Source organism: Falco peregrinus, chromosome 7, assembly GCF_023634155.1.
Source record: "Falco peregrinus isolate bFalPer1 chromosome 7, bFalPer1.pri, whole genome shotgun sequence".
NCBI lineage: Eukaryota > Metazoa > Chordata > Aves > Falconiformes > Falconidae > Falco > Falco peregrinus.
This window is the reverse complement of record NC_073727.1, coordinates 60,828,246-60,854,320: the sequence shown is the minus strand read 5'-3', so window position 1 is coordinate 60,854,320 and position 26,075 is coordinate 60,828,246. Positions and strand designations below refer to the sequence as shown.

General features: G+C 40.7%; 1 protein-coding gene across 2 annotated transcripts; it reads left to right on the top strand.

Moving 5' to 3' along the window:
* Positions 1-21,994: 21,994 nt before the first annotated feature.
* On the top strand, positions 21,995-25,339 carry LRATD1 (LRAT domain containing 1). Of its 2 annotated transcripts, none has more exons than XM_055811064.1 (2): positions 21,995-22,153; positions 22,946-25,339. In XM_055811064.1, exon 2 carries the CDS (start codon positions 22,983-22,985, stop codon positions 23,835-23,837), a length of 855 nt encoding a protein of 284 aa, XP_055667039.1. In that variant the 5' UTR covers positions 21,995-22,153; positions 22,946-22,982; the 3' UTR covers positions 23,838-25,339. The 2 variants fall into 2 exon arrangements, with proteins under 2 accessions (XP_055667039.1, XP_005240448.1); XM_005240391.3 differs by lacking the exon at positions 21,995-22,153 and adding an exon at positions 22,185-22,320.
* Positions 25,340-26,075: the final 736 nt, after the last annotated feature.

Below are 26,075 nucleotides of genomic sequence, written 5' to 3'. Positions count from 1 at the left end.
GAACAACATATGAAATAGGTACAAAGTCTATTTTTAATGTACCAGTATCAAATTAACTTTGGTAATAGCTTTCACATTATATCTATTATTTTGAATGCCTACAATCCATGTAACTCTTAGTTTTTGCTGGATGTTATAATCTTCCTTAAGTCCTCATGCATGATTTTTGTTCTTAAAAAAATTGTCAGAAATTGTAATTTTAAGAGAAAGTATTTATCAATTTAGTTAAATTACACCAAATAATTTCACCTGAGAAATTCAAAATTTTAGAATTAATAGTTACCTTTTAATGAAAGAGTTTTCCCCAAAACCTTGTTATGCTGATGTGGTGATGAGTTCCCTCCTAATCCTGACTTTTGTTTCCATGATAATGCTCAAGTGATAACCACATAGCTGGACCGTGGCCTTCCAGAACATCTTCAAGGCACCCCTGTAAATTACTCAAAGATATGCTTCATTCCCCCCTGATAAGCCCCTAGACAGAAAGCTGACTGAGGTATATCTTGAACATTTTCTGTCAGATCTTCCTCTGCTGTTTAGTCCCCTTTTCCAAGGCTGTTACTGTCTTTGCTCTGCAGTGTAGTCTTGCAGCGTGCTGGTTAGCAACTGGGAAAGTCCCTCTGACTCACCACTTTCCTGCACAGCAGAAAGGTGACCTCAAGGACTATGCTTATATGACTGGATAAAACAGAGGGATGACAGAGATGGGTAATGAATTATTGTAATCCATATTAATTGTCAGCATTCTCACTAGTACAGCTTTGGTTCTGTCACCTATCAAGCCCCTAGGCAACCCCAGACACATTTAGGAGGGATGGCTGCACAGGCAAGGGACTTTTCCCAGTGGGTGAAAGCCATCCTGCTTGAACTGGGAGATGGTGTCATCTTACAGATTATATATATATATACACACACACACATATATATACATATACACATACATGTTTATATATATTTATACACATATGCATATACACCTGTGCTCTGATACCTCCCCTCTGAGCCCAGCGCAGGCTTTAGCCTGTCTAGTTCAACAACGCAGACTGAGAGGTTAAGTACTTTCTGTCTCAGAAAACTAAATGTGCTTTTAGACTCATACACGGTCAAAGCCAATGTAAGTTCCAGTCTTTGGGATGTATTTAAGGAGCAAGAGGAAAAAGTTTCCTAAAAAATACAAGATAAATTGGTTTTGTTCTGGATCACTTTGTTCCTCTTGTTACACTGAAGCCTCTCTCCCTTGTCCCATTATAGATGGAAAATATTAACTCTTGAACGATATTCATTTTAGCTTTATTTAGCACTCTTTTTCCAAGTCCCAGTCCCCTACCAAGATTTTCTATTCAAGATTTTTATCATGATTGCCATAGGAGCAAAAGAGGGCTCTAGGCAGAAAAAGAATGGATATATCCATTCAACTCAAAATGAAACCTGTTAGTTTTACATATTTAAATATATATTTTTTATAATTTATAATAATAATTTGAAATATCAACATATTTAAAATAATTAGAACAGAAACTTGCATTAAATATAGTCACTTCTGAGAATGGAAGACAAGGAAATACAAAATATTACCACTGCAGTCTGGAAAACAGGGTATTCTGTAGTTTGGTTCTGCTTGCCTGTGTGTGTTTTCACGTTTCGCTTTATTTTGCATTATTATTTAGATTTGCATTTCCCTGCATCCCTTGTCTTCACTGACTTTTCATTTATTTCCAGTTTTCTCTGAACATGTACATTGTCTCCCTTGCCAGAATCTCTCAATTTCTTTGAATCACTGTTATATTAAACAATGTAATTGATTAGTTTAGTTCTCCAAAGCATTTTGTCATATGTCATGGATAAAAAATACCAGCAAGACAAAAAAAATCCACAAAAACCAACAACAAAACCCAAACAACAAAAAGCAGCAAACCCATAGTCAATCATTACTTTAGAGTAGTTACAATACTCTGCACAATAACTCAATAACTTCAAGACATTAGCAAGGATACAATTTTTGATCCCAGTTTAGAACTCTTAATTAAGCTCAAAGAGAATCATCAATCAGGATTAGGAAAGCGGAGTCTTTGAAACACACTGTTTTCTTCCTGAGGCATATAGTGATATGCACTAATTAACTTTTTACTGTATTATTTGTCAGGTTATCAGTTATTTATGACAACATCAGCATTGATAATCTTCTAAAGTATAGGTCACCATTAGTTAATTATGCTTGATCAACTCTAGGATTAATTTCTACATAGCAAAACAAAGCCTTCACAGTGGATGCACAGACATCTTTGAGCTATAAGTAAATACGGATACTTGGGTATCACCAGACCAGGTATGGTGATTTTGGAAGATATCCCCCCTGGGCTAGAGATACACCAAATTCACAGCAAACACCTCCTTCGTAGTTCTGTGTTTTTAATGAAATTATTCTACTTATGATTTAGTCTGTTTAGGTTCTTCAGCCATCTTCCATATTGCAGCCTAACTGGTCTTGCTGCTAATTTTATTAATGTTGCTACTATCAATAAAATTGATCAAAGCTCAGCTTGTAAATTCTTCTGGAGATATTCCAAGCTAAAATGTGTCCTAAATTCAGCTAAAGTAATTCAGCTAGGCTCCTAACACACATGCACATGAACACACACACCCATGCATGCAACATACACACAGTCAATCATCCACAATGACCCACTATGAGTCAAAAAATATATACTCTTCAATGCCTGTTTTGTTTCTTTCATTCCAAGAGTTTATTCCGTTTGGATTTCTCTTTATTCTTCAGTTCTCGTGAACTCAGAAACTTAAATTTGTTCATATTCTGGGTTGCTTGCCAAAAGAGGTAGGCATATTAAGTGTGCCTTTCTGTAAAAGCACCTACACCCATCAGCCAGGTGAGTCAGCAGCCCAGCTCTGCAGCTCTGGGTGATACACACAGACCTGATGTGGTGTAACACTGCTGGTCTACTGAGCATTGCACCTCCAAACGGAGCAGAAAAATAATGAACCTTTTTTCTCTCACAAACTGGAGCTAAAGACCAAAGAAGAACATAATGATAAAACAAAAACTTTCAGTCTAAGCACTGTAAAGAGTCAGAAAAAAGAATGAATGCTGAGACAGAGGAAGTACTCTAAACTTCAAACAAACATGTATGTTAATTCTGGCTCTGCTAACACAAACCAATCCCAGAGGCAGACACCAACTCCAGCGCAGCCCCTAATACCAGTTATACAATCCTGGATTACCACTGCTTCTGCATAGAGTGCATGGAGTTTACTACAACATCTTGCTCTGTCTTTGTTGCGCTGTGCTCCAACTGTTCTAGTAGCATCATTATCATTATTAGTTCTAACATTCCCTAAACATTTTCGCTGCCTCATATATTTTATGACTCTTGCAGTGAATATATTCCATTATGATTAGTAAACCAGACATATTTAGGGAAGTATTTATGGATTAAATTCTATTAAAATTTTAAGAAGAGAATACTTCTAACAGTGTTTGTTTATTGTATGAGAAATACCAGCCACAACAACAAAACCAAGAAGAGCAGATTGCACAGATCCAGCTGCCTCATACTTATATTTCTTATTAAAACTTCGATAATATCTCTGCTGAATTCCAGTTTAAATGCACATAAACAAAGTTGAATGCATGTACACACACTGGAAACAGTGGCGCTACAGTCATTTACACCATTTCAGCATTTGTCTCACATTATGTTAACACGTCTCCTAGTGTTTTTCAGTCCTGACTTGGAATAGCAGGTGTTGTTCCATGAATCATGAATTACACCCAATTACATTTGTTTTCTGTTGTGAAGTATTTTTTACTGAGGAGTATAATAAGAGTAAGTCTAAATGAAACCTTAATAGACAATAATCTCAGGTAGAAAGGCTTGAGTCAGAAGTAACTTCACTGAAACTAAAACAGAACTGATTTCAATTGCCTTGTAATGTAAGTTATATCTTTCCAAAGTGGAACGTGGACACTTTATACTAATTTAGTACTGTTTCATGAAACAAGTTCATAACAGGGCAGGTCTGGCACAGTCTTTCTATACTGCCTGTTGTGGGTTAACCCTGGTGGGCAGTTAAGCACCACACAGCCACTTGCTCACTTTCCCAACTCCCAGTGGGATTGGGAACAAGGAAAGGAAGAATAAAAGCAAGAAAACCTGGAGGCCAAGATTAAAAAAAAAAAAAAAAAAAAAGTTTAATAGGTGAAGGATAAGTGGAAGAAGAGAAGAAAACAGCAAAATCCCAAGTGTTGCAAAGGCATCACGTACCACCTTCCATGGATAGAGGAACGTTCAGCCAGTTCTCAAGCAAAAGGTGGCTAACCTCCATAAAAAAAACCCCTCTTTTCTTTTTTCTGCTGAGCATGATGTTATATGGTAAGGAATATCTCTTTGGTTAGTTGGGGTCATCTGCCTGGTTGTGTCCCCTCGCACCCTAGTGTGCATCCCCCACTCTATCCTTTGGGGTGGGGCCCAGTGAGAACCAGAGAGGCCTTGATGCTGTGCAAACATGGGTCAGCAAAAGCTAGAAGATTAGTGTGTTATCAGTACCGATTTGGCCACAAATATAAAACATGGCACCATATGAGCTCCTATGAAGAAAATTAACTCTTTTCTAGCCGGACCCAGTACAACTACCTTATTATAAATTGGAATAATTATTCTGATGTCATTGAATTTAACCTGGAATTATAATAACTGGTGACTGAAATAAGAGTCTAGTTTACACACTTCAGTGTTTACCTCTGTGTTGTTTGAAACTGTGTTGCTTAAACTATGTTATTTAAAAATATTGTGTATTCTCTCTTCTCAGTTTAAACTACTGTTAGCAAGTTTGTAATCAAATATAGAAGAATTACCACTTTCATAAGTGTTCCAAATAATCCTGCACTTTTTCTGGAAAAAAGAAGTCAAATATTCATGGTGATATATGATGTGTATACAGCAAATGAAACATATTGCACACTTTAATTTTTGTATGAGCTAGCATAGCTAAAGAAAACCCACCAATCCTTGTGGCTTTGGTTGAATGCATCTGTTCACTAAGAGTATAATTTAAGTTATTTTTCATTATATTTTTGGACCACAGAACACATTTTAGAGTTCTGTACTGTGCTCGGAATCACCAGTGACTGGTCTTCTCTGGAGGGCAATCTGGGCACATGGGCCCAACTCAGCTGACTTCACAGACTGTAGGACAAGAGCCACACTGAGAAAAGGGACTACACTGCTGACATAGGCTCTTCTAATTTCTAGGTATGAACACAAATAGGAGATGCAACTGAACTGAACATTGGTAAACAGAAAAATGGACCCAGAACCTTAGAGGGGTTGTTATAATTGCTGTGGGCAGAGTGCTTTGAGCACATGGCAATCCTGCTTCCAGATCCTAATTGGGTTGAGTGGAAAGGGGTTCACAAGGGCTCCACCTTACATCCCCGTACTTCCAGCTTCAGGGCTGACTTACACAGGATCAACTGCATTGCCTTTACACCTACAGCAGTATCACATCTCTGTCTCTGTGGAATGCCAGTGGGAGAAGTCCTGAAGCACCGTTGCAAATGAAACTTAGATTACAAATTGCTTACAGATTTTAGGAAACATTAACCCTTGCAATAATCGTTGTTTCTAATAGAAGAAAAAAGGTCAGCTATAAAGGCGCTACATTACCTTACATAGAATGACACTACCTTTTTCCAGATGATGGTTCAGGCCCAAAATACTCCTTCAATATTAATTCTCTGTTTAAGTGGATTATTGTTGCTGGTTCCCAGCTTGAATGGAAGCTTGATGTCCATGAGATGATTTTGCTAACTGTGATCAGCACTGTAGAAGCCCTATGGGTTCCCTTTTTATTGTAGTTATATAGAAATACTACAGCCAGGCTTTCACAATTACATGCTGCTCCTTTTTCTTTAACCAGTTTGTGCAGATGTGATTCTGTCCACAGAATAAATAAAACCATCAAAAGAATATGATACACATTTTAATTCAAAGTGGAACAGTATTTGTAATTGGCTTCCCATTTACCCAACAAACAAAAAACCTCAGCTCCCAAAACAGCAGTCTTTCCACTAGCCGTTCACAATCCCTTATTCCCCTTCCTCCTGTCTCTCCCTGTCAGTCACAGGCACACATAACCATACCGGTCACATTTCAAAACACATTCTCTAATTGGTCCCATTAACCATCATCAGTGAGACATTTAATTGCTGCTTCTGCAGTTCATCAACATGTTGGAATTGTGTTTCATTTAATCTATGTCAAACCCCTACGGAAAGTCCAGTTACCACACTTCACTTTTCTGTTTATTTTGCAGTGCAGTATGTGTTATCATGTGCTGCATGCTGAGAAATCTCAGGTTATGAAGCACACAACAAAAATCATTGCTTAAAAGCTTTTGGTGATTGCTCATGCCTCTCAGTCCTAACGCATCAGTGAAATCTTTGGAAGAAAATTACAATGTATGGAGATTTTAGAAAATCCACATTGTTTATTTGCATATTAAATGTAGAAAATCTCACACGTTATTATTTCTATTGAAGCCAGAAATCTCTCATACTGTGCAGAAAAAGGTAAGGCAGTGTTACAGGGATTAATAATGCATCTGAATCTTTTGGTAAAATTAAAATAAGTAACATAAAAATAGCATGAAAGCTGAGATATCAAACCACAAAAGTATGGGCATTCTGTATTCAGACTGTCATTTCACTTTTATTGCAGATCTTTTGTCCTAGGTGTTGTAACAAAGAGCTATGCAAATCCAAAGCACTTTTTAAGCAAATTCTTGCCCCCTTTATGGGAAAAAAAAATAAATATATATATCTTTATATATAGATACAGATATCTCGCGAGAAATTTATTAAATACCCAATCACATACCAGTAACTTAGTGGTGCAGGAAGGTAGCAGTATAATGTACTATTGAGGCTCCCTAACAATTCATATTACAAATCCCTGTTTTACTAGCTTATAATTTTGCAAAATATTAATGATGTGGGCTGAAATTTTCTATGACAGATGCCTGCCTGAGGCTGATTCTTTGGTGGGCAACATTTATTCAAACAACTCAACCAATTGGGGGAATTGAATTAGGGGAAAATTAACATAAAGAAGTGTTAGCTACCTCATTTTATAAAACCAAAAAATGCTTTGAAGCCCAGACATCACAACTGCAGTCAGAGTGCTTTATACCACCTTAAAAATATATATAGAGAGAGAAATTTGACTAGTTCTAAACACTTGAAAATAAAATTACAAACCCTTGTTTACTTACTTTGGTAAAAAGCTTGCTAGAACTTGTTTTGACCTAACAAAGTTCTCAGTGCTGTGCACGGAATTGCACACGTTCTAGGCCTCAGAGTGACAGAGGATGCTGCACATTGCTTGACCACGTATGTGTCATCCCAAGTGAATGAATGAACACACTTTATCATAGAATGGTTTGCGTTGGAAGGGACATTAACAATGTTTCCTGCACATCACAGATCTGCACAACATTTGCTATAGCTTGCCCATGGCTAAGGGGGAAAGCCTGGATGAGGATGATCTTAACCAGAAACCAAACTAAAAGGCAAGGAGCCAGATTCTCCTGTGTGGTTAATGAATATCCTACCAGCAAAAAGAAGTTCAGAGATCAGTGTTAAAAGTATGCACTAAATTTAGTCATCTAATCTGAAATACAAACCCCCTTCTTTATTTCTGGAATGCTGAGTATCATAAAGCTTACTAATATTAGGTCTCTCCCACAGAACAATACAGTAGCAGGTTCATTTTTAGGGGATAGACCACTCCTGGTAAGGAGATGCCACATTATTACTAAGGTAAGTAATAGTGCAGCATCCAACATGCTTGATGACCAAGGGATCTATTTCGGTGAGAGAGTAATGGAGAAAAATTAAGTCAGCAACGAAATGAATGCTGATGAATGGGGATGATAACCTGGCAAAAACTGACAACGAAAACTGAAATACTTCAGTTTTGTGTCATTCCTACCAGACAAGCCTGCTCCTAGCTCATACCAGCATGGTTTGGAAAGAATGACTGGGTAGCAACAGGCAAGGGATTACTTAGAAAAACTGGATTATTCAATCTATAGAGCCTGGAAAGATATCCAGGTTGTAGAAGCATTGGCTGATGTAATTATAAAGCTGTTTACTATGAAAAGCCATGGCAATGAGGCAATGACAGATCAGTCCCATATTTAAGAAGGGTAAGAAGAACAATTCAGGGAACTATCAGGTGAACACATTAAGTGCAGTCCTTAGTGGGATTGATGATATATATCCCCCTAGCATCCATTTAGGACTACACAAAGACAAGCAGGCAATCAAGAACAGTCATCACAGATTTACAAGGCAAATCGTGTCTGACCAACCTGACAACCTGATTGTCTTCTATGACAAAATGACTAACCTTCACTCCACTAAGGCATTTGGCAATGTCTTCTACCACATTCTTGAGGCTGAGGAAGTGTGGTGGGATAAACAGTCTTCTAATTGGACTGAAAACTGGCTGCACCATGGGGCTCCAAGGTGTTATTCAATGGCTTGAGGTCCAAAGGTTTGTAATGAAACAAGTACTCTAGGGTTTGAAAGCAGTGAGAGTGCAGTTCAATATCTTCTCCTGGATGATGAGGTAGAATGCTCCCTCAGAAAATTTTCTGAAGAAGTGTTTGACACACCAGCTGAAGCTCTAAGGGCCTTGAAAAAACCTTAAGACTGGGCCCACAGAAGCTTTGTGAAGCTCAAGAGGGAGAAATGCTAAGTTCTGCGTGTGGGCCAGAGCAACCTCGTGCAGCAGTACTGGCTGAGTGGCACCTCCCTAAAAGGACCTGAGGGTTACAGTGGGTGTCAAGCTGAAGATGAGCAGAAGTGCATTGCCAACACAAATAAAATAAAGTGCATATTGTACTATGCTAGTAGAAGTAAGGCCAGCACTCAGCATGTCACTCTACACAGCATTAATAAGGCTGCAACTGGAGTACCATTAATAAGGCTGTAACTGGAGTACCATGTCTAATTTTGGGCTCCAGAGCTCAACGTGAGTATTGGGAAACTGGAAAAGGTGCATAAAAAAGCAACCACACTGTTCAGCAGCCTAAAGCATATGGCCTACAAGAAATGGAGGGACCTGTAAGTGTTTCATCTGGCAAAGAGGCAGCTAACAGACAATCCAAAAGCAGCCTGCCTGCAGAAGAAGGGCAGTTACAAAGATGACATGGCCAAACTCTTCTTTGTAGTGGCAGACAATTTAACAAGAAGCAGCTGTGACAAGTTGCATCTTGAGACATTCAGACTGGGCATTATGAAAAGCTTTCTCATTATACAGATAGCACAGCACTGGAACAGTCTGCAAAGCAGTGAAATCTCAGTCCGTTCTAAGACAGTTAGAAAAAGCCACAGCTGATGTAATCCAGAATTGATATTAGCCTCACATTGAGCAAGAGGTCCATTAGGTAGACTACTAGATATCCCTTCCAACTACTACTTCTGTGAGTCTACAGCAGAAGAAAACCCCTGCAGCTGAACCTTAGCCCTTTCAAATAGTGTACATCAGGAAATCTGAATTGCCTAAGAATATGAATACAGCTGGACAACCATTACTAATAATTTCCATGTATACATATTCCATTCTTAAAAGCTCTTACATTAATTACGTTCACAACTGTTTTTCCACCCCATTTCCGCAAATGAATTTTACCAGGAGAAAGATTCAATTAATTCTAACTATTGGACATCAGCTATGGCAAGTAGATTTTTCCTCTGTAGAGGACCATCTACTACTTAAATCTAATTCAAACCCTCCCTGCAGTTTGTCTTCTCTTGAGGGTCTTTCAGTTTATATGGATGGACTGCTCTGTCAACAAGAGATTTATCGATACAGAGTTCTGCTAATATGAAAGAATTTGTAAATATAATCACCATGGCGATAAGTAAATTGTAGTGATTTACAAGACTTGCAGATTCCAAAATTTTAAGGTCAGAAATAGGGATGTGGGAAATAACCTGACAATGTAACAGTTTCACAGAAAAAAAGTGTAGTTAATAATTTAAATGTGAATCAACAATGCCACTCTGTTGCAAAGAGGCATAGACTGCAACAAAAGGTATAAATAGACAGACAGCCTGTAAACAATTCCTGTGTTCTACTCCGCTCTGTTAAAGTCTCAGCTGGGCTTCTTTTTCCAATTTTGGGCACCACAGTTTGTGAAAGATGTAAAACTGAAAAGAGCTCAGTAGAATAATAAGAACAACTGGGATTTTAGTAAACATAACTGGAGAGAAGAAACTTGAATGAATTATGATCCTTTAACCTAAAAAAAGAGAGAAGACTAAAAGGGGAATTTCTTCAAATATGTAAAAGACTGCAAGTAGGATAGAAGGAATAAATTATTCTCCATGACCTAAGAGACAGAACAAGAAATGATGGGTTTAAACTGCAAAAAAATTGAAATTAGGATTAGAATATTAGAAAACAGTAATACAATGGTAAGAATAGTGAAGTACTGAAACAGAGCTTCTGGGAGATTATGGACTCCTGAACTGTGGACACCTTCAAAACAATGTATGTGAGCTACAAGTACTCACAGAGGTATTGCTGAGGAAGCATGCAGATTAGATAATGAATCTATGAAAGTGGGTTTTTTTATTTTTTCTTTGACTATATGAAACTAATGATTTTATTTGACTGTTCTATGAAATACACTCAGTTTTTAATGTTAGATATTGCAACCATTGTATTACTACCTGTATTTTTTTTTCCCTAACGGTTAATTTTCTTTTCAAAAATATAGTGTTTGGTTTCTCCTTTGGATTTGTTTGGGTTTATCTTTCTTCCAGCTATCTTGTACTGATGGGATTTTATCCTGAAACCACAAAAATTTCCACTATTTCATTTACACAGAGGACTTAAGAAAGAAATTTGATTTGTGTGCCCCAACATTTTCATACCATAAGTATTTTTTAAAGGTTCTACTTATGAGCAAAAGTAATAATCAAGAAATTTAATATGAAATAAGAAACAACTTCTGTTTGTGGAAATTATTCAACAAAATATTTTTTTCCTGATCAATATATTTGATGAAATAGTTATTTTTTCATAAGCTATTTGCAAAAAGAAGGGGGGGGGGGGAGGGACAGGACGAAAAAAAACCACAACCCAATGTGTCAAATAAATGATTCACTAAGAATCACGAGCCCAGTTACAGCTGAGATGAGCGTATGCGACTTACACCATTTTCAGTCTAATTTAGTACAGTTGTTTCTTTGCAGATTCCTCTTTATTAGCTTCATCTATTTTTGTAATCCTCAACTAGCCACATAATAATGCTTAATCGTATTTGGTGAGGGAAGGTTATTAAAACCCAGTTCTCCTGTACAGGTGACTGCAAGGAATTATCTGTTTCTGGTTTTGGAAAAGCATTTAATGTGTCCATACTACATATAACTGTAGTCATAAGCCCAGCTCACATGCTATTGATGGTTTACTAGAACAGCTACATTTCTTTATTTTTGGCAAATACTCTGTGTACCAAGAAATATATTATTTAGTCATCAAAAATATTTTGAAGTCCAAGTTAAATTCAGCAAAACGTTTCAGTCCAAAAATATTCAGCATTTTCTAAGATTCTAAATATTTTGCTTTGACATTAGCATTTAACCTTTCTAATTAAAGGAGAAAAATACTCTCATAGCTTAAAAAAAATAATACCACTTTCCACTTACTTATGTTTTATATTTAATTATCTTCCTCTTTTTTTCAAATAAAAAAAGTGCATTTTTGAAAGATCCCACTCTTCAGGTCAAAACATTTGACTTTTAGAAAATTTCTTTCACAGGTTAAGTTTTTCTTCAGAGTGTTTTTTTCAATGTTAGTTTTGAATGCAGCACGACTCATAAGCAGCTCTCTTTAACTGAGCTAAAAGAATCACTGGCCATATCAGTGCTCTATAACCGTGAATTTCATCATATTCTGGACATGGGGTTACCATATCAACCTCAGGTGAGTATCTCCCTATGAAATGGTTACAGAAGAACAATCTCTACAAGCTTATCCGAGGGGTAAGAGTCTTCAAAGGCCTTTTCCATTAGCAATCCTCACATAATCTGAAAACACAACACAGGGGCTGCCTGGACTATGCTTTCACATCCAGAATTTTATCCATGTTTTGGATTATTACCCCTAAAACTTGATGACATCCAAAATAATATAATTCTTATAGCACTGTATGTGAAACAACAGTGATGGTCTATGGAACAGGTAAGCGAAATGAAGTGCGTGTGCAGTTATATTATTTAAATTAATTTCTGTTTGACAGTACCTCTTTATCCCATGTTTGTTGCATTGCACTTAGATGTCCACTGCAGAGATGTATTAACATCATTTCTTTCATTAACAGTGTTAAATTGTCTCCCCAGACCAGCACTGACATTGTAGCACTACTGCCTTTCATGTCCTAAATTACCATCTCACATTGCCACAGATATTATTTTTTTGCCTTGTAAGGCAAAGATATGTTCCCAATATTATTTAGCACCTAACTCTTCTAGTAGAAGTTTCTATCCCAGTAAAGGTTTGAACAGTCCCCAAAAGAAACAGACTTGTGAGAATTACTGTGAACGAATAGACAGCCCTTGTCTTATATAACTGCTATCAGGCAACACTGAAGGTAAACTGAGGTGAAAGTAGTATGAATATTCTCATTTACATAGGGGAAGGTAAGCAGTGCAGAGATTAAAGGATACAGCAAATAATGGATTTAAACAGCTAAAGCAGGATTTGGAGAAAATTGAGATGTTTAGGTAGAAAACTGTAATCTGAAAAGCAAAGCCACAGCTGCTGCCTAAACTTGGAGGCACTTAAACCCAAGAGAGACCGTAGATGTGAGTTTACAAGAGGTTAGTGTTTCTCACTACAGGCATGCCCGAAGTTTCCCTGAATGTAAGCAGCACAGCACCTACCAACAGTGACCCCATGAACTCACACTAAATCCTTTGGGGTCCTCCCTGGGGATCTGTGCTGCACTCTGCAGCACTGACCATCTGCCACAGGCCTGAGCACCACAAAAAATCATGAGTTTTTAAGACACACCTGCCACACATAGTGATGCACTTGACCACCCATTTCGTAATCAGCAGTCAAATCAGAAAACGGTTGTCAGGAAAGTAAGATCCAGTTATTTTTTTCTGTTTTGTAGGAAAGAACGAAGCACCTGTTTTTGGAGGAACATTGTCATCTCAAGGCTGTTTCCACTTTTACATTAATTAGTCTTTGAACTTTGGGAGCAGAAACAAGAACCCAGGTTTCTTTGCCTTTAGGTGAGTACTCTAATCACTTAGTTAAAAGTTTTGTTCACGTTTCCTTGAATTATTTTCTTAACAAGGGCAACATGACAACGCGATGACTGGAGAATAGCCATATAGCCTGCAGTGTACCTTAACTAGTAGGTAGACTTAAACTCAGTGACAGAGATTTAAAGCATTGTGGCTACATAGAAACTGAACCCAGATTTTTCACACCTAAGGTAAGTAACAGGTCCATCTCTTAAAACAGACATGCTTTTCTAGTTCTTTCACTTTAAATAACAATCGATGGCACCAGCCTAGCTGTCAGAGCATGACCAGGGTCACTAAGAGACTTTGTAGCACAACTGAGAATAAAACAAACAGGTGTAAAACCAATCTTGTCTCAAATAGGATTATTTTTTTCTTTCCTTTTCAATACAGTTTTTTCTCTACCAAAATCACATTAATTTCTTCTTTTTTTTTAGGGGGGAGAAGAAAGTTAAGGTAAAGTACCATCATTCCTTATGCAACCTATCCTGAGTATATTCAAGTCATGCTGCATCTTCTAACTTAGTCATAAACATGAATATTGTATGGCTTTTTACTTCCGTTAGTATTGAAGGAACACCACAGCTAAATATAATGAGCTGGAAGCTACACCCATTTATGCATTATACATGAAGCAGTTGGTTAAAGTTTAGTACACTACATCTCTAAAGAAAAACTTGTGCAAACAATAGGTTTGTATGGACATAATCACACACAAAAAAGCAAGAAGGTAAGAGGGTTAACCTGTGAGTCTAGTTTGGTCAGCTGGACTTTTAGCTGGAAGAATGATATACATGAATAGATGCTACTTGTATTTGAAACCCAAGGTTGAGTTTAGAGGCTGGAAAAATGTTGTTTGGAAATTATTACTGGAAATAGTATTGAATGTACTTGTTGGATACAAAGGAAATTCCGTGCATGTATCTCGTGACAGTCTCTTCTGTATTATAGGCAGGATGATGCTGGCCTGGCAGTAAAATTGATATGAATTTTGAATTACATAGGTCTCCAGGATAGGGATCTGTGTTTGAAAAAGAAAAATAGAGGCTAACTCCAAAAGGTATTTATGTATAGCAAGGTATGATTCCCCTACTGAATCTAGTTCTGTAACTCAGTTGAAAGGGTTCAGCTAACATCATAAACCATGAGAGTGAAGCTCGAACAGTTTATGAATAGTAACTGTCACACAGATTGAATTTCTTCTTTGCTATTCAGTCAAGAGGTATTTGTTATTGCTTACAATATTTAGAAAGTCATTTTGAAGTTGAAGTATTGAAAGCCTCAGAGATAAAAATATTTAATAAAATATTAACTAGCTTAATAGAAGCATTGGGTGCTCATTTTATTTAAACATTTAATTTTCATGGGAGTCCTTCAGGGCAGCAGAAATACCATACATTTTATTAAAAATGAGCAGAATTATAATAGAATGCAGTTACAGAACAATAACTTAATAAAGGATGCCAAAGCACATATGAAAAAGGAAAGGGCCAAGCAAATAACCCTTTTATAATACATGCAGGCAAATTTTATGTTGCCAACAGATTTTCAATTAAAAAAAGTATGCATGTGGACAAACTTTCACGTTTTAAAGGGGGAATGCAAGAAAACTTCATGTCTTTCATGTCTTTTACTGGAGAAACCATTTTGCTGTTCCTCTTTCAGGAGCTTGGAAAACGGCTAATAATAAGACAATAATAGTAAAGTAAACAACGTGTTCTTAGATACATATTTATTATGTATTTCTCATTAGGTCATTTAGGGACGGAGTTACACATCATTAGTGGAAAGTCATACACTTAAAATGTCATTTTTGTGAAGAACCACTACTTTACTCCTTATGGACAGATATTTCTAAAAAGGTTTCCAATTTACAAAACTGATTAGGAAAGCACTACCTGCACTTGTAAAATGCTAGTTGAAGAAAGACATCAAAAAGTTGATTTGCTATGTGACAGGTAGTCCACTTAATAAGACTACATTAGAAAAAAAATATAATTTTTTTTCTGTCAGTTTTTTTCCAAAGCTGCACTGTTTCTGGAGATATTTTTTTCCCTGTTCAAATACAATGATCTAATTTTTTAATTTAGATTTATTTGTAGCTAGAGCTAGAGGAGACTATGGGAATTTTCCTACTATGCTGCCATTATCATCCTCCTTTTCAGAAGGAAGAATGCAACCACCTTTATTAAACCCATGTCAAAATCATATATTCAGAAGGGACCAATATTCGTGTCTGTTTCAGTGTCAGAGTACCAGTTACGGAGTGCCAACACCTTTAAAAAAGATGCTTTGCATCTGGCACATATTCAACACCTTGTTACAGCAGTGCTGTAAATTTAAACTCACCCTGTAACTACATGATCACAAGATCAGCTATACAAGAAGTTGAAGGAGTAGGTATTTGGGGTTAAAGTTCACTATCAATTGGAATCCTCTTATTCATGATTAAATATAGTGTGAAACTGCATCTTTACTGAAAAACCCACACAGAAACCCTGAATAAAAATTTTATAGAACCTACTTGAACCAATGCATGATTGAATTAGCAAATTTAAGAACAAGCTTACTTTACCGAAATCTTTCGCATAGCCACTGAAAAACAGATTCTGGGGCCACAGTCACTTGGTTAGGGTCACCACAAGGTTAGAATATATTTTTGTTTTATTTCCTAAAAGACAGAAAAAAGGAAAATGAGATTCATGTAGCTGGTATGAACATTTACGTTATGTTCATGAACTAAGCAACAGCCTGCATAAGTGTAAATATTCTGCTATGAATAAGCACATTTTCCTTATTTGACTGTGGTCATGTCTGCTTACAGGATTTTGTTGTTGTTGTTTTGTTTCTTCTGTCTCTATATGAAAATGGTGGCATGTCAGAGCATTTTGAAATGTCCCAAGTAATATTGAGAATGAGATAATCCTGGAAATACAAGGATCAAGAAATAACATTCACTGAATGAATAACATTCACTTAATTGATCTAACTTTATGCTTATCAATACCCAGTTCTTCAGAAGTTCATAAAGCATATTGTTGTAATCCTGGGGAAGGCTTCTTGCATATCACAGTAGGTAATTTAAGATTAACTCTCACCACCACCACCCCCCGAAAAGAAAAGAAAAAAAAGCCTATGTACTCAGTTTCCATTTAGTGTGGAGAGACAGACATCTAAATGAAAATCTAGTCCCTCAGCTATTTTTCTTTCATACTCCAGTGAATGAATATCATGCTACTGTCAGGGCCCTGAGTGGACCGGCCAGATCTACAAGCTCTTCCCCCGCCTCCTCGGGGTTTCTGCCTGTGTGCAAGATAAGCTCTGATAAGATGAACCTCAGATAAGATGTCTGGGAGAAAAGCAAAGTTAATGACGAAAAGCTGACTTGGGAGCTAGGCTGAAGCTCTGGCCCATGCCTGGGCTAGGCTGCCTGCACTGGGATGGCCTTGCATGGCTGCCCTGATCTGGCTGGGGCTCAGCTGGGCCCATCCCCCCACCCCTGCACTTCTCCCTTTGCCAGGGCCCTGGCGGGCTGCACTGGAGGGTCAAGGCACCCCCAGCTCCCCACACTGCCCCAGCTGGCACCTTGCCCTACTGCTCCCTGGAAGCTAAAACATGGTAAGACTTGCCCTTTGGGATCCTGTCTACGTAACAGTCTTCCAAAGATAAGTGTTTAAAAGGAAGGTAGCTTCTTCCCAACTCTCCTCAAAGTCTTTTCTACTACAATTGTTTGTATTACTTGATCAGGAAGCAGAAATTAAGTATGGAGTCTTTACAAGCATTATCTGACAAAAAATGCACTTGGTCATACTTCACCTTTCTTTCCGGAGCTAGGTTAAGTCTAAACAGCTGGCTATACAGTGCCAGGTCACACATCCAAGGACCAGCACAGTATTATTCATATTATAAATTGGTAACATGGCCTTTTGAAAAGCTTTGGCACAAGCCAGTGTGGTGGGTTGACCTTGGCTAGATGCCAGGTGCCCACCAAGCTGCTCCATCACTCCCCTCCTCAGCAGAACGGGAAGGGGGGGAGAAAATAAGATGGAAAAAAACCCCAACCTTGTACATCAAGATAAAGGCAGTTTAATGAAGTAATACCAAAAGTCACGCACACAGAAGTGAAGGAAAACAAAAGATGTTATTCTCTACTTCCAATCAACAGGTCATGTTTAGCTATCTCCCAGGAAGCAGGGCTTCAGTACGCATAGTGGGTGCTCTGGAAGATTCATTGTAAATAATGAATGCCCCCCCTTCCTTCTCTTTTCTCTTAGCTTTTATATCTAAGCAGACATCATACGGTATAGAATATCTCACTAGTCACTTTGGGTCAGCTGTCCTGGCTATGTCCCCTCCCAAGATCTGCCCACCTACCTACTGGTGAGGGGAAGGTTGGAGAGACGGCCTTGATGCTGTGCGAGCGCTGCTCAGCAACAACTGAACACCAGTGTGTTATCCCCACCTTTCTAGCTGCCAGAGCAAGCACAGCACTGTGAGGGTGGCTACAGGACTCAGCCAGACCCAACACAGCCAGCCACTATTCTTCCATACGGGTTAGGGATTAAAAGGGATTAGGAATAATTCCTAATAAGCAGTTTGGATGCAGCCCACCCAGTTTTGGAGTTCAGAGAGTTCAGCTGGACAATTATCATTGTACCATACCTGAAGGCCAGAGAACAGCCCTTGGCCAATTTTACTTACAGTGACCCTGTGAATGCAAGAATCATGAAGCTACTAGAAGCCAGCAGAAGAGCAGAAAAGAGGTAAAGGGCAGAACTGTGGCCACAATTATCTTCTTGAGTGAGTTTTAACATTTTATATTTCACCATCGCTGGATAAAAATGACAGAAGCTGTCCAAAGCTCAAGGATCAAAATCTCAGGACTCTTCCAGACTAGCAAAATATAGAAACTGTACTTAGTTATGTAGTGTGCCTGCTGCTATAGGGCTAGCAAGGCACATGTTTACCCAAAATATCCCAGATCTGGGCATTATGGCCTTGCCTTGTTATGTGGACAATATGTATACAAAGCTGTTTGCCAGTCTTGAGCAACTCTACCATCTACACCAGTTGTGGTCTAGATCACAGGTTTCTCAAAGGACTAACTTTCTATGTCTCTGAAGCCTTAGGTACGCTGAGGCTGTAATGAAGGTATAGCCACAGAAGAAGTACACGTGGAGTATGCTGCCTGAGAGAATTTCAGGTGAAGAAGATCCTTCCTGGTACCCTTTACGTCTAGGTGCCTATGAGCAGATCAGGTTGCAATCTGAAATAGATGTGAGTTTCTGGGCATCTGAGATTCATCATTAACAGAATTGCCATACACAGATTTCTACAATCTGGAGAAATTTTATAATACATAGGAAAATTCCCACCCTTATTATGACTTTTTTATCTCTGGTTGTTTATCAAAACATGCATTCCTAACTTCTTCTGCACAAATGTGCTCCACTCATTCAAACCAACAGAGGTTTCACCTCCACTTTTAGCAACAGGGGTCCAAGGCTGCAAAGCTCAGCTCAAGGCAAAGATTATAAGGACATTTCAAAAACAAGGTTTGAAAAATAACCTACTGGGTATCTATTTTGTTGCATATTTTAAGAGTTTTCACTGTATTAAATTAAACATAAATGCAGCAGTGACAAAATGCCATGGATGGCAAAAGGCACAAAAGGAAAAAAATAGCAATGAAAAAATGTAAGTTCACTCCCTCAGAGTATACCAGGACAGGTCCAGAGATGATGTTATCAGGTTTCTTTCCTATGCTCAGAATGAGGAAAAGATTGTTAGGGTTGGTAACACGGCAAATTCCCATGTCCTGGTGCAAGCAGAGGTTATGACCCTGGTTAATGAGGCTGAAGCTGGTCAATGGGAGTGTGAACAGTGACACTTGCACTGCCAGTGCCATGGTCTGGGAGTAGCCAAGCCTGCACTCACTGACTTGCTAAATAAGCCCCCATGAGCTCCCAGAAGTAAAACATCTACAGGAGATGATAAATGTATTAATCAAAATAGCTCAGGCAAAACAAGCATCTCTGGTAGGCCATGTCAATACAGTTCTGTGGACACCATGTAGTGCTTCTGTAACATCCCCTAACATCAACAGAAGCCTTCAAACTGAGAGGTTTATTTCAAGCAGTTGATTTACATACTCTCTATCATTTTTCTGTAGTGTCCTTTAACCACAGTTATATGTAAGTACACTTAGAAGTTTGGGAGTTTTTTGGTTTGTTTGTTGGGTTTTTTTAATGCACCTTCTCGACCCTTCATGATTTAAAACTGGGACTGAAGAGAAACTGAGGAGGAAAGTCCTTCTTGAGGGATGGAGGTAGAGCATGAAGCACTGATGAGACAGAGCGTGCAGCCAAGAGAGATGAAATGAGAAAATGGGTGTTGGAGGTGTGCTGAATAGAGGTCATGGAGAGATACAGATTGTAAGGCATTGTAAGTGCTTTAGCAAGAGACAGAAATACCCTCCCTCATGAGCAGACTTGGAAAAGCATGGAAGACACAAAGAAAAAGGTGACAATTTGGCAGGAGATAATCCACCTAGTTAGAAGCACAGAGCCTTTCTTAGACCCAGACTCCTTCCTTCTATACCTGCAGTTTAATGAAGCGGTCTGTTCTCCGCTACTTTGCATGGAAAAGATGAAATAATGTTTTGTTTGTTTAGAACTATCTAAAAATTACTCCATGTAGCCTTGATGATTGGCAAATGTGGGAAGTGCGAACTGTGTGAGTGCAACCTAAAAAGATGCAGACTTTGAACAGGAAAAAATGTAAAGTGTTTAGGAAACATAAATTGTTGATGAAGGCCTACAGAAAATGGCCTTCAACTTGGACTGGCTTTAACAATGAAGCACATTAACAGTTATTTCTAAAAAATCAGAATATTTAAACATTATTTTACAGCCTTAACTCTAAACCTATTAAGAGTGTTTTCATAATTTAATTTAAAAAGTTGCTGTTTGTGGAGGTCATGCCATAAAAGAACATATAATTTCTGACAATCATTAGAAAAGCATTTACACAATTCCAGAGATTCATAACATCCATCTGTTATGCTTAGTCCTGTGAAACTTTGAAATGCATATATTAGAATAGAATCCTTCTTTATATTCCTTTTTTTCCAAATTCACTTTCTAGTTCTACAGACCCTGAATGCTACATCCTTAACTGCTGCAAATCAGCTTAATTCCTGTGAGTCTCGGGCTGTAGCCCCTGGGTTTATGAGACATGGGAAGTCTGTAACCATCAACAGATTAGTCTAATTGCCACAGTGAAAAATAACTGATGTCAGTCTTTGAATGTCGTATCACTAAACACAGACTTTTTTCTTTTCTATTTATGATGTGATGTCTTTACATATGTTAAAAAATAATGAGAACAAAAAAATGCTGTTCTAGAAAGACAGCTGTATAAATGTCTGAATGGAAAAAGAAACGGGTTATTCAAAGTAAACACGCCTGTCTAAGAAACTCAGTATTTGACCCATATGAACTTAGGTATACAACTCCTACCCTGAGAAACTGAAATTCATCGTGTTTATTTAAGGATGTATGTGCCTCTGTCATGAGAATAAAGCAGTGGCATTATTGCTTTCTGTTAATTAAACCTGAAGACTGGAAAAAGGCCAGCAGTGAAACGAGATATTATCCACCAACACTGAAAGCAGAAATACGTATGTCTCGATGACAAAACTATTTCCACTGTGAAGACAGCGGTAAATTTACTTCTAGATAGAAATGGTACTTTAATATGATTCACATATGTACCAAAGAATGTCATTAGATTTTTTTTTCATGAAATGTCTTAAAATATTTGAATTCTCACTTCTCAGAAGTCCGCATGATTAGATCGCAAGACTAGGAACTTGGAAGTACCAGGATAAAATCCCATCAGTTGACACTGCCTCACAGGGAAATGGTGGTCAAATGAGTTAATCAGTTGTGAGTTTCATTTCCGTAACGTGCAAAATTAGGTGTAAACGTGCACATTAGTATTAAGTACTATATTGGTATTAACTACTATGGCTGGTAGGTTTTAGATTTTGTACATTTTAGGAAGGAACTGATAGCTACTGTCAGGCAGCGTCTCTTTTTACTTAAGTCATAGCACATCTTCTAGTCACCGCTGAGGCCAACCCATGGCCGCTGCTTCAACCAGATGTAGAAAGCCACACACAGCCACCTCGCCCGACGGCAGCCACCCAACATTCCAACGTCCCAACCAGGCAAGACAGGCAGCTCCTCAGGGCAGCTCACGCCTCCCCCACGCGGGCCAGCAGCAGGCGGGAGGAGCAGGCCCTGGGAATGCTGGTCTCTTCTGGCCACGGGGAAACCCAGCGGGTCAGCTCAGGCCGCACGGGCTCAACCTGCGGTTGCGAAGTTGGGTGCGGGGCACCCCTCCCCCGGCCTGGAGGGATGGAGCAGCTCTCGGACACGCGCAACCCTCCCATTGAACCCGGAGCGCGTTTCTTCGATGGAAATTACTCCCCTCTCCTCCCCCTTTGTCGTTCTTTTCGGTGGAGGGGTCACTCAGCAGCAGCATACCCCGCTGGGCACGCTCGTTAATCCCCCTTCCCCCGGGGAAGCCCCGCCTCCCCACACCGAACGGCCGGCGCGCCGCAGCCCCGGGGCTGGCCGGGGGCGCCCGGAGGCGGCGGGGCCCTGCGCGGCGGAGGCGGCGGCGGCGGGGCCCGTCCGGGCAGTGACGCCGTGGAGCCCCGCCGCCGCCGCCGCCACCGGCGGGTGTAGCGCGGCGCGGCCAATGAGCGGGGCCGGGGCGGGCTCGGGAGCGGCGCCGCCGGTACTTAGGCTCGCCGGAGGGGCCGGGCAGCCCACAGCGGAGCGGGGCGGCGCGGGCGGAAGAGCGAGGCGCGCAGGGGGCGGACGGAACTCACTTCTCTCCAGCGCCCATGGGGACAGGACGACTTTAAAGGAGTTTGGGGGGGTTCTGGCGCTGGGCGACCACGGGTACGGAGCGGGGCGAGAGGGACCCCTTGCGGGGGGGTGCCCATCGCCTGCTCTTTGCCCTGCATCTGGCGGGGTCCCGGCCCGGCTGCGGAGGTGGGCAGGCAGGGGGGGCTGCCGGCTCCGAGTCCGTGTGCTCCTCCGGCCGCCCTCCCGCACGCAGCGCTGCCTAGCGCGGCTCCGCTCGGCTGAGCGGAGGGAAGGGCTCGGGACCCTCCGGGCCAGACCCTCCCCGCGCCCCGGGAGCTCTCGCCCCTCGCGGAGCGGAGGCTCCCGGAGCAACTCCGTCCCCCTGCGCAGAGCCGGCAGGGAGCCGCCTTCGCCCGCGGCGGGGGCAGCCGGGCGCCCCGGAACCGTGGGGTTGGGGCAGCCCCGTGCGGCGCGGCCCGGCGAGCGCTGGGGAGACGGGGCTCGGCTCGGCGCCGCCCCGCACCCCGAGGGGCAGGGGAAGGATCCGCGCTGGGAGTTTCTGCCTTGCACGGGGGGGAAGGAGGGAGGGATGGGGGCTTAGGGCGGAATCGCAGAAATCTTTTGTATGTGCCTTGATATTTTTTGTTCTTTCTTTCCTTCCTTCCCTACGTTTGTACTCTCCTTCTCTCTGTCCCTGCCCACCCCACCCTTCCTTCAGATCCGGCGATTCCTGCCCTCGCCTCGCCCTGTCATTGATGGGAAATCAACTGGATCGCATCACCCACCTGAATTACAGCGAGCTGCCGACCGGGGACCCCTCGGGGATTGAGAAAGACGAGCTGCGCGTCGGGGTGGCTTACTTCTTTTCGGATGAGGAGGAGGACCTGGACGAGCGAGGCCAGCCAGACAAGTACAGCGTGAAGGGCTCCGGCAGCCCTGGCCAGGAGACGCCCACCCACCACCTCCACCACCAGCTGGTGCTGAACGAGACCCAGTTCTCCGCTTTCCGCGGCCAGGAATGCATCTTCTCCAAGGTCAGCAGCGGCCCCCAGGCTGGGGACCTCAGCGTCTACTCGGTGTCAGCCCTGCCTGCCCTCTGCAAGCCCGGGGACCTGCTGGAGCTGCTCTACCTGGGGCCGTCGGAGCACCCACCGCCGCACTGGGCGGTGTACGTGGGCAGCGGGCAGATCATCCACCTGCACCAGGGGCAGATCCGCCAGGACAGCTTGTACGAGGCGGCCGCGGGCAACGTGGGCCGGGTGGTGAATAGCTGGTACCGCTTTCGCCCGCTGGTGGCTGAGCTGGTGGTGCAAAACGCCTGCGGGCACCTGGGCTTAAAAAGCGACGAGATCTGCTGGACGAACTCCGAGAGCTTCGCCGCCTGGTGCCGCTTCGGGAAAAGGGAGTTTAAAGCCGGGGGGGAGCTGCAGGCTGCTGCCGGCACCCAGCATCAGCAGCAATACTATCTCAAGATCCACTTGGCAGAGAACAAGGTGCACACGGTGAGGTTCCACAGCCTGGAGGATCTAATACGTGAGAAGCGCAGAATCGATGCCAGTGGCAAACTGAGGGTGATCAAAGACCTGGCGATAGTGGATGAGAAAGAATAGGCAGTAGCAGGGGTAAATGGCTATCTTCTTTCTGCCCTGCCCGGGGAGACCAGTCTGCCACAGAGACAGGAGGCTGCACCAGCTTTCCATGGGACACTACTGGAAGCAGGATCCATGGCAACATTCCAAAAAACCAGCATCCTTTACACCCATAGCCAGTATTTTGTTTGGCTTTTAATAGCATTAAAGTTGAAAGAGCGAGAGAGAGGAAGAAAAGAGGGGGGAGGTGCAGGAAGGCTGTTCTCAGAGTATGTGGATAAAGTCTCCTGTGGATCGATGTTGATCATTCTAGCAACACGCCAATAAAATTTCAAATTGAAATTTTTTTTAAATGTACTTCATGGCTTTAATCCATGATCAGTTTTAAACATCTGGGGCCATAGATGTGGATCTAGCTAATATTTCCCTTGCAGCCAACCAAAAGCTTCAATCATACTTTGTGAACTGGGAGGGGAAAGAGGGGTGTGGGAGGGTGGTGGGGGTGGTGGTAAATGCCTCTTTGTTTTGTTTCTCAACATTGTTGCTTCAGCCTTTAGCTGCAACCCAAATTTTGTCCCAGCCAAGTCTGGAAAGATACTAACAGGGAAAAATGCTTTCCCATTTCTGGTTGAAATCTATCACATTTAAAATATTTGTCTTTGCTTTCTGTTTGCAGCTTTCTGCTAAATGTCATCATAATGCATAAGCTCTTTCCACCTCTTCCTTCCTCCCACTCACCCTGCCTTTTTTCTTTTGGACAAAAGTTGGTAAGCAGCTGTTTTCCTGAAACTAAATCCATTGGTTAAAGGAAGTGGTGTATTTTGGAGAACAGTATACTCAGTGTTGCTCCTCAAGAGACCCAGCCTCTAGTATCTCGTGCTTGAGCTGTGGATTTGTATTGCTGTAGTGATTCTCACTGCACCACTGCTTCAATACCTCTTCATGCACAGGTCAACAGGAACTTGCAAGAAACAAATAGGTTTGAATTCTGCATGTTGCTTCTTTGAAACAGCAATTTATTGCATAGTTACAATTCCACTTGAAAATAGATGTAATGTAGCCAAGCTCATCTTGCATTTCAAATTCCAAGCAATGAAAAATCCTGTTCAGTCTAAGTTTAGAAATCCACAGCTGCATTTAAAAGATGCCTTTTAATGTGATGTGAGCAACGCTTTGTTTGTATTTCAGATCCTATTCAGTCATTGCTTAATTCTAAGTTTTGAAGTGAAAGATCAGAGTATTAAATATATATTTTAAAAAATTAAGTATATTGGGGCATTTCTAGAGCTGTCTATTTTTTTTTTAATTATTATTCTGAGCTGCATACGACTTGTAATAAGCATTTTGTCTTTGCATGTTTCAGTACTGGAAAGAAAATGCATTTGTTTTTTGTCCCTTCTTCCCACATCAATGTCAGATGGCAGAACAGAAGTAATACCCCTCTTCTGTATATACAATACACTCCACCCCTATCAATGTACTGTGTCCTGGCTCCTTTTTGTATTAAACAATGTCACAAGCAACCTTGTTGCAACAGTAATTTCATTTCTACGGAAGTGCTTGCCTCCCATAGCTGAAGCTGTGAGGGTGGAGTGTACTTCATTGTAATAAAAGTATCAGCACAAATATCTTTAAATAAAAATGGACCCCGAAAAAATAAAACAAGCCCCCAAAACTTCACCCCTTGAATGAAGGTCATCTAACTGACCTTGGTTTTGCTGATACAATTGGCAAAGTTATGTGGTAATAGGCAATGTTACTTTTTATCTACTCCCTTAAAGTACTTTAATTAGTACAATATAGGGTAAAGATGTGAAAAATGTGAATTATTACTGTTAAATTCCTGCTGAAATAGCCTCAAATCACAGCATACCTTTTAATGTGTAATATTTTAGCTTTATATTGACAATAGTTGCTGTCTGATGATAGCTTTCTCTGTAATGTGAACAGTTACCTACATAGTATTTGTGTATCTTAATTATTTTACTGCATTAGATCTCCCAAATTGTCTGTTAGAACTAATTTCCATTTATCACTTGGTGGGAGCACTGTGGGATTGTAGAAAGGCACTGGCTTTACACCTGGGGCACTTACAAAAAAAAATTAAGACTTAAGTGGTAGAAGAAGGAAGGCTATGCAAAAGTAATTTATTTGAATTTCCCCTTATTAAAAATATGCATTAGCAAACTGAGGTTGTAAGAGGCAGGGAGAATTATGTGAAAGGGGAATAAAAAATGTTTATGAAGACAGGAAGAATCA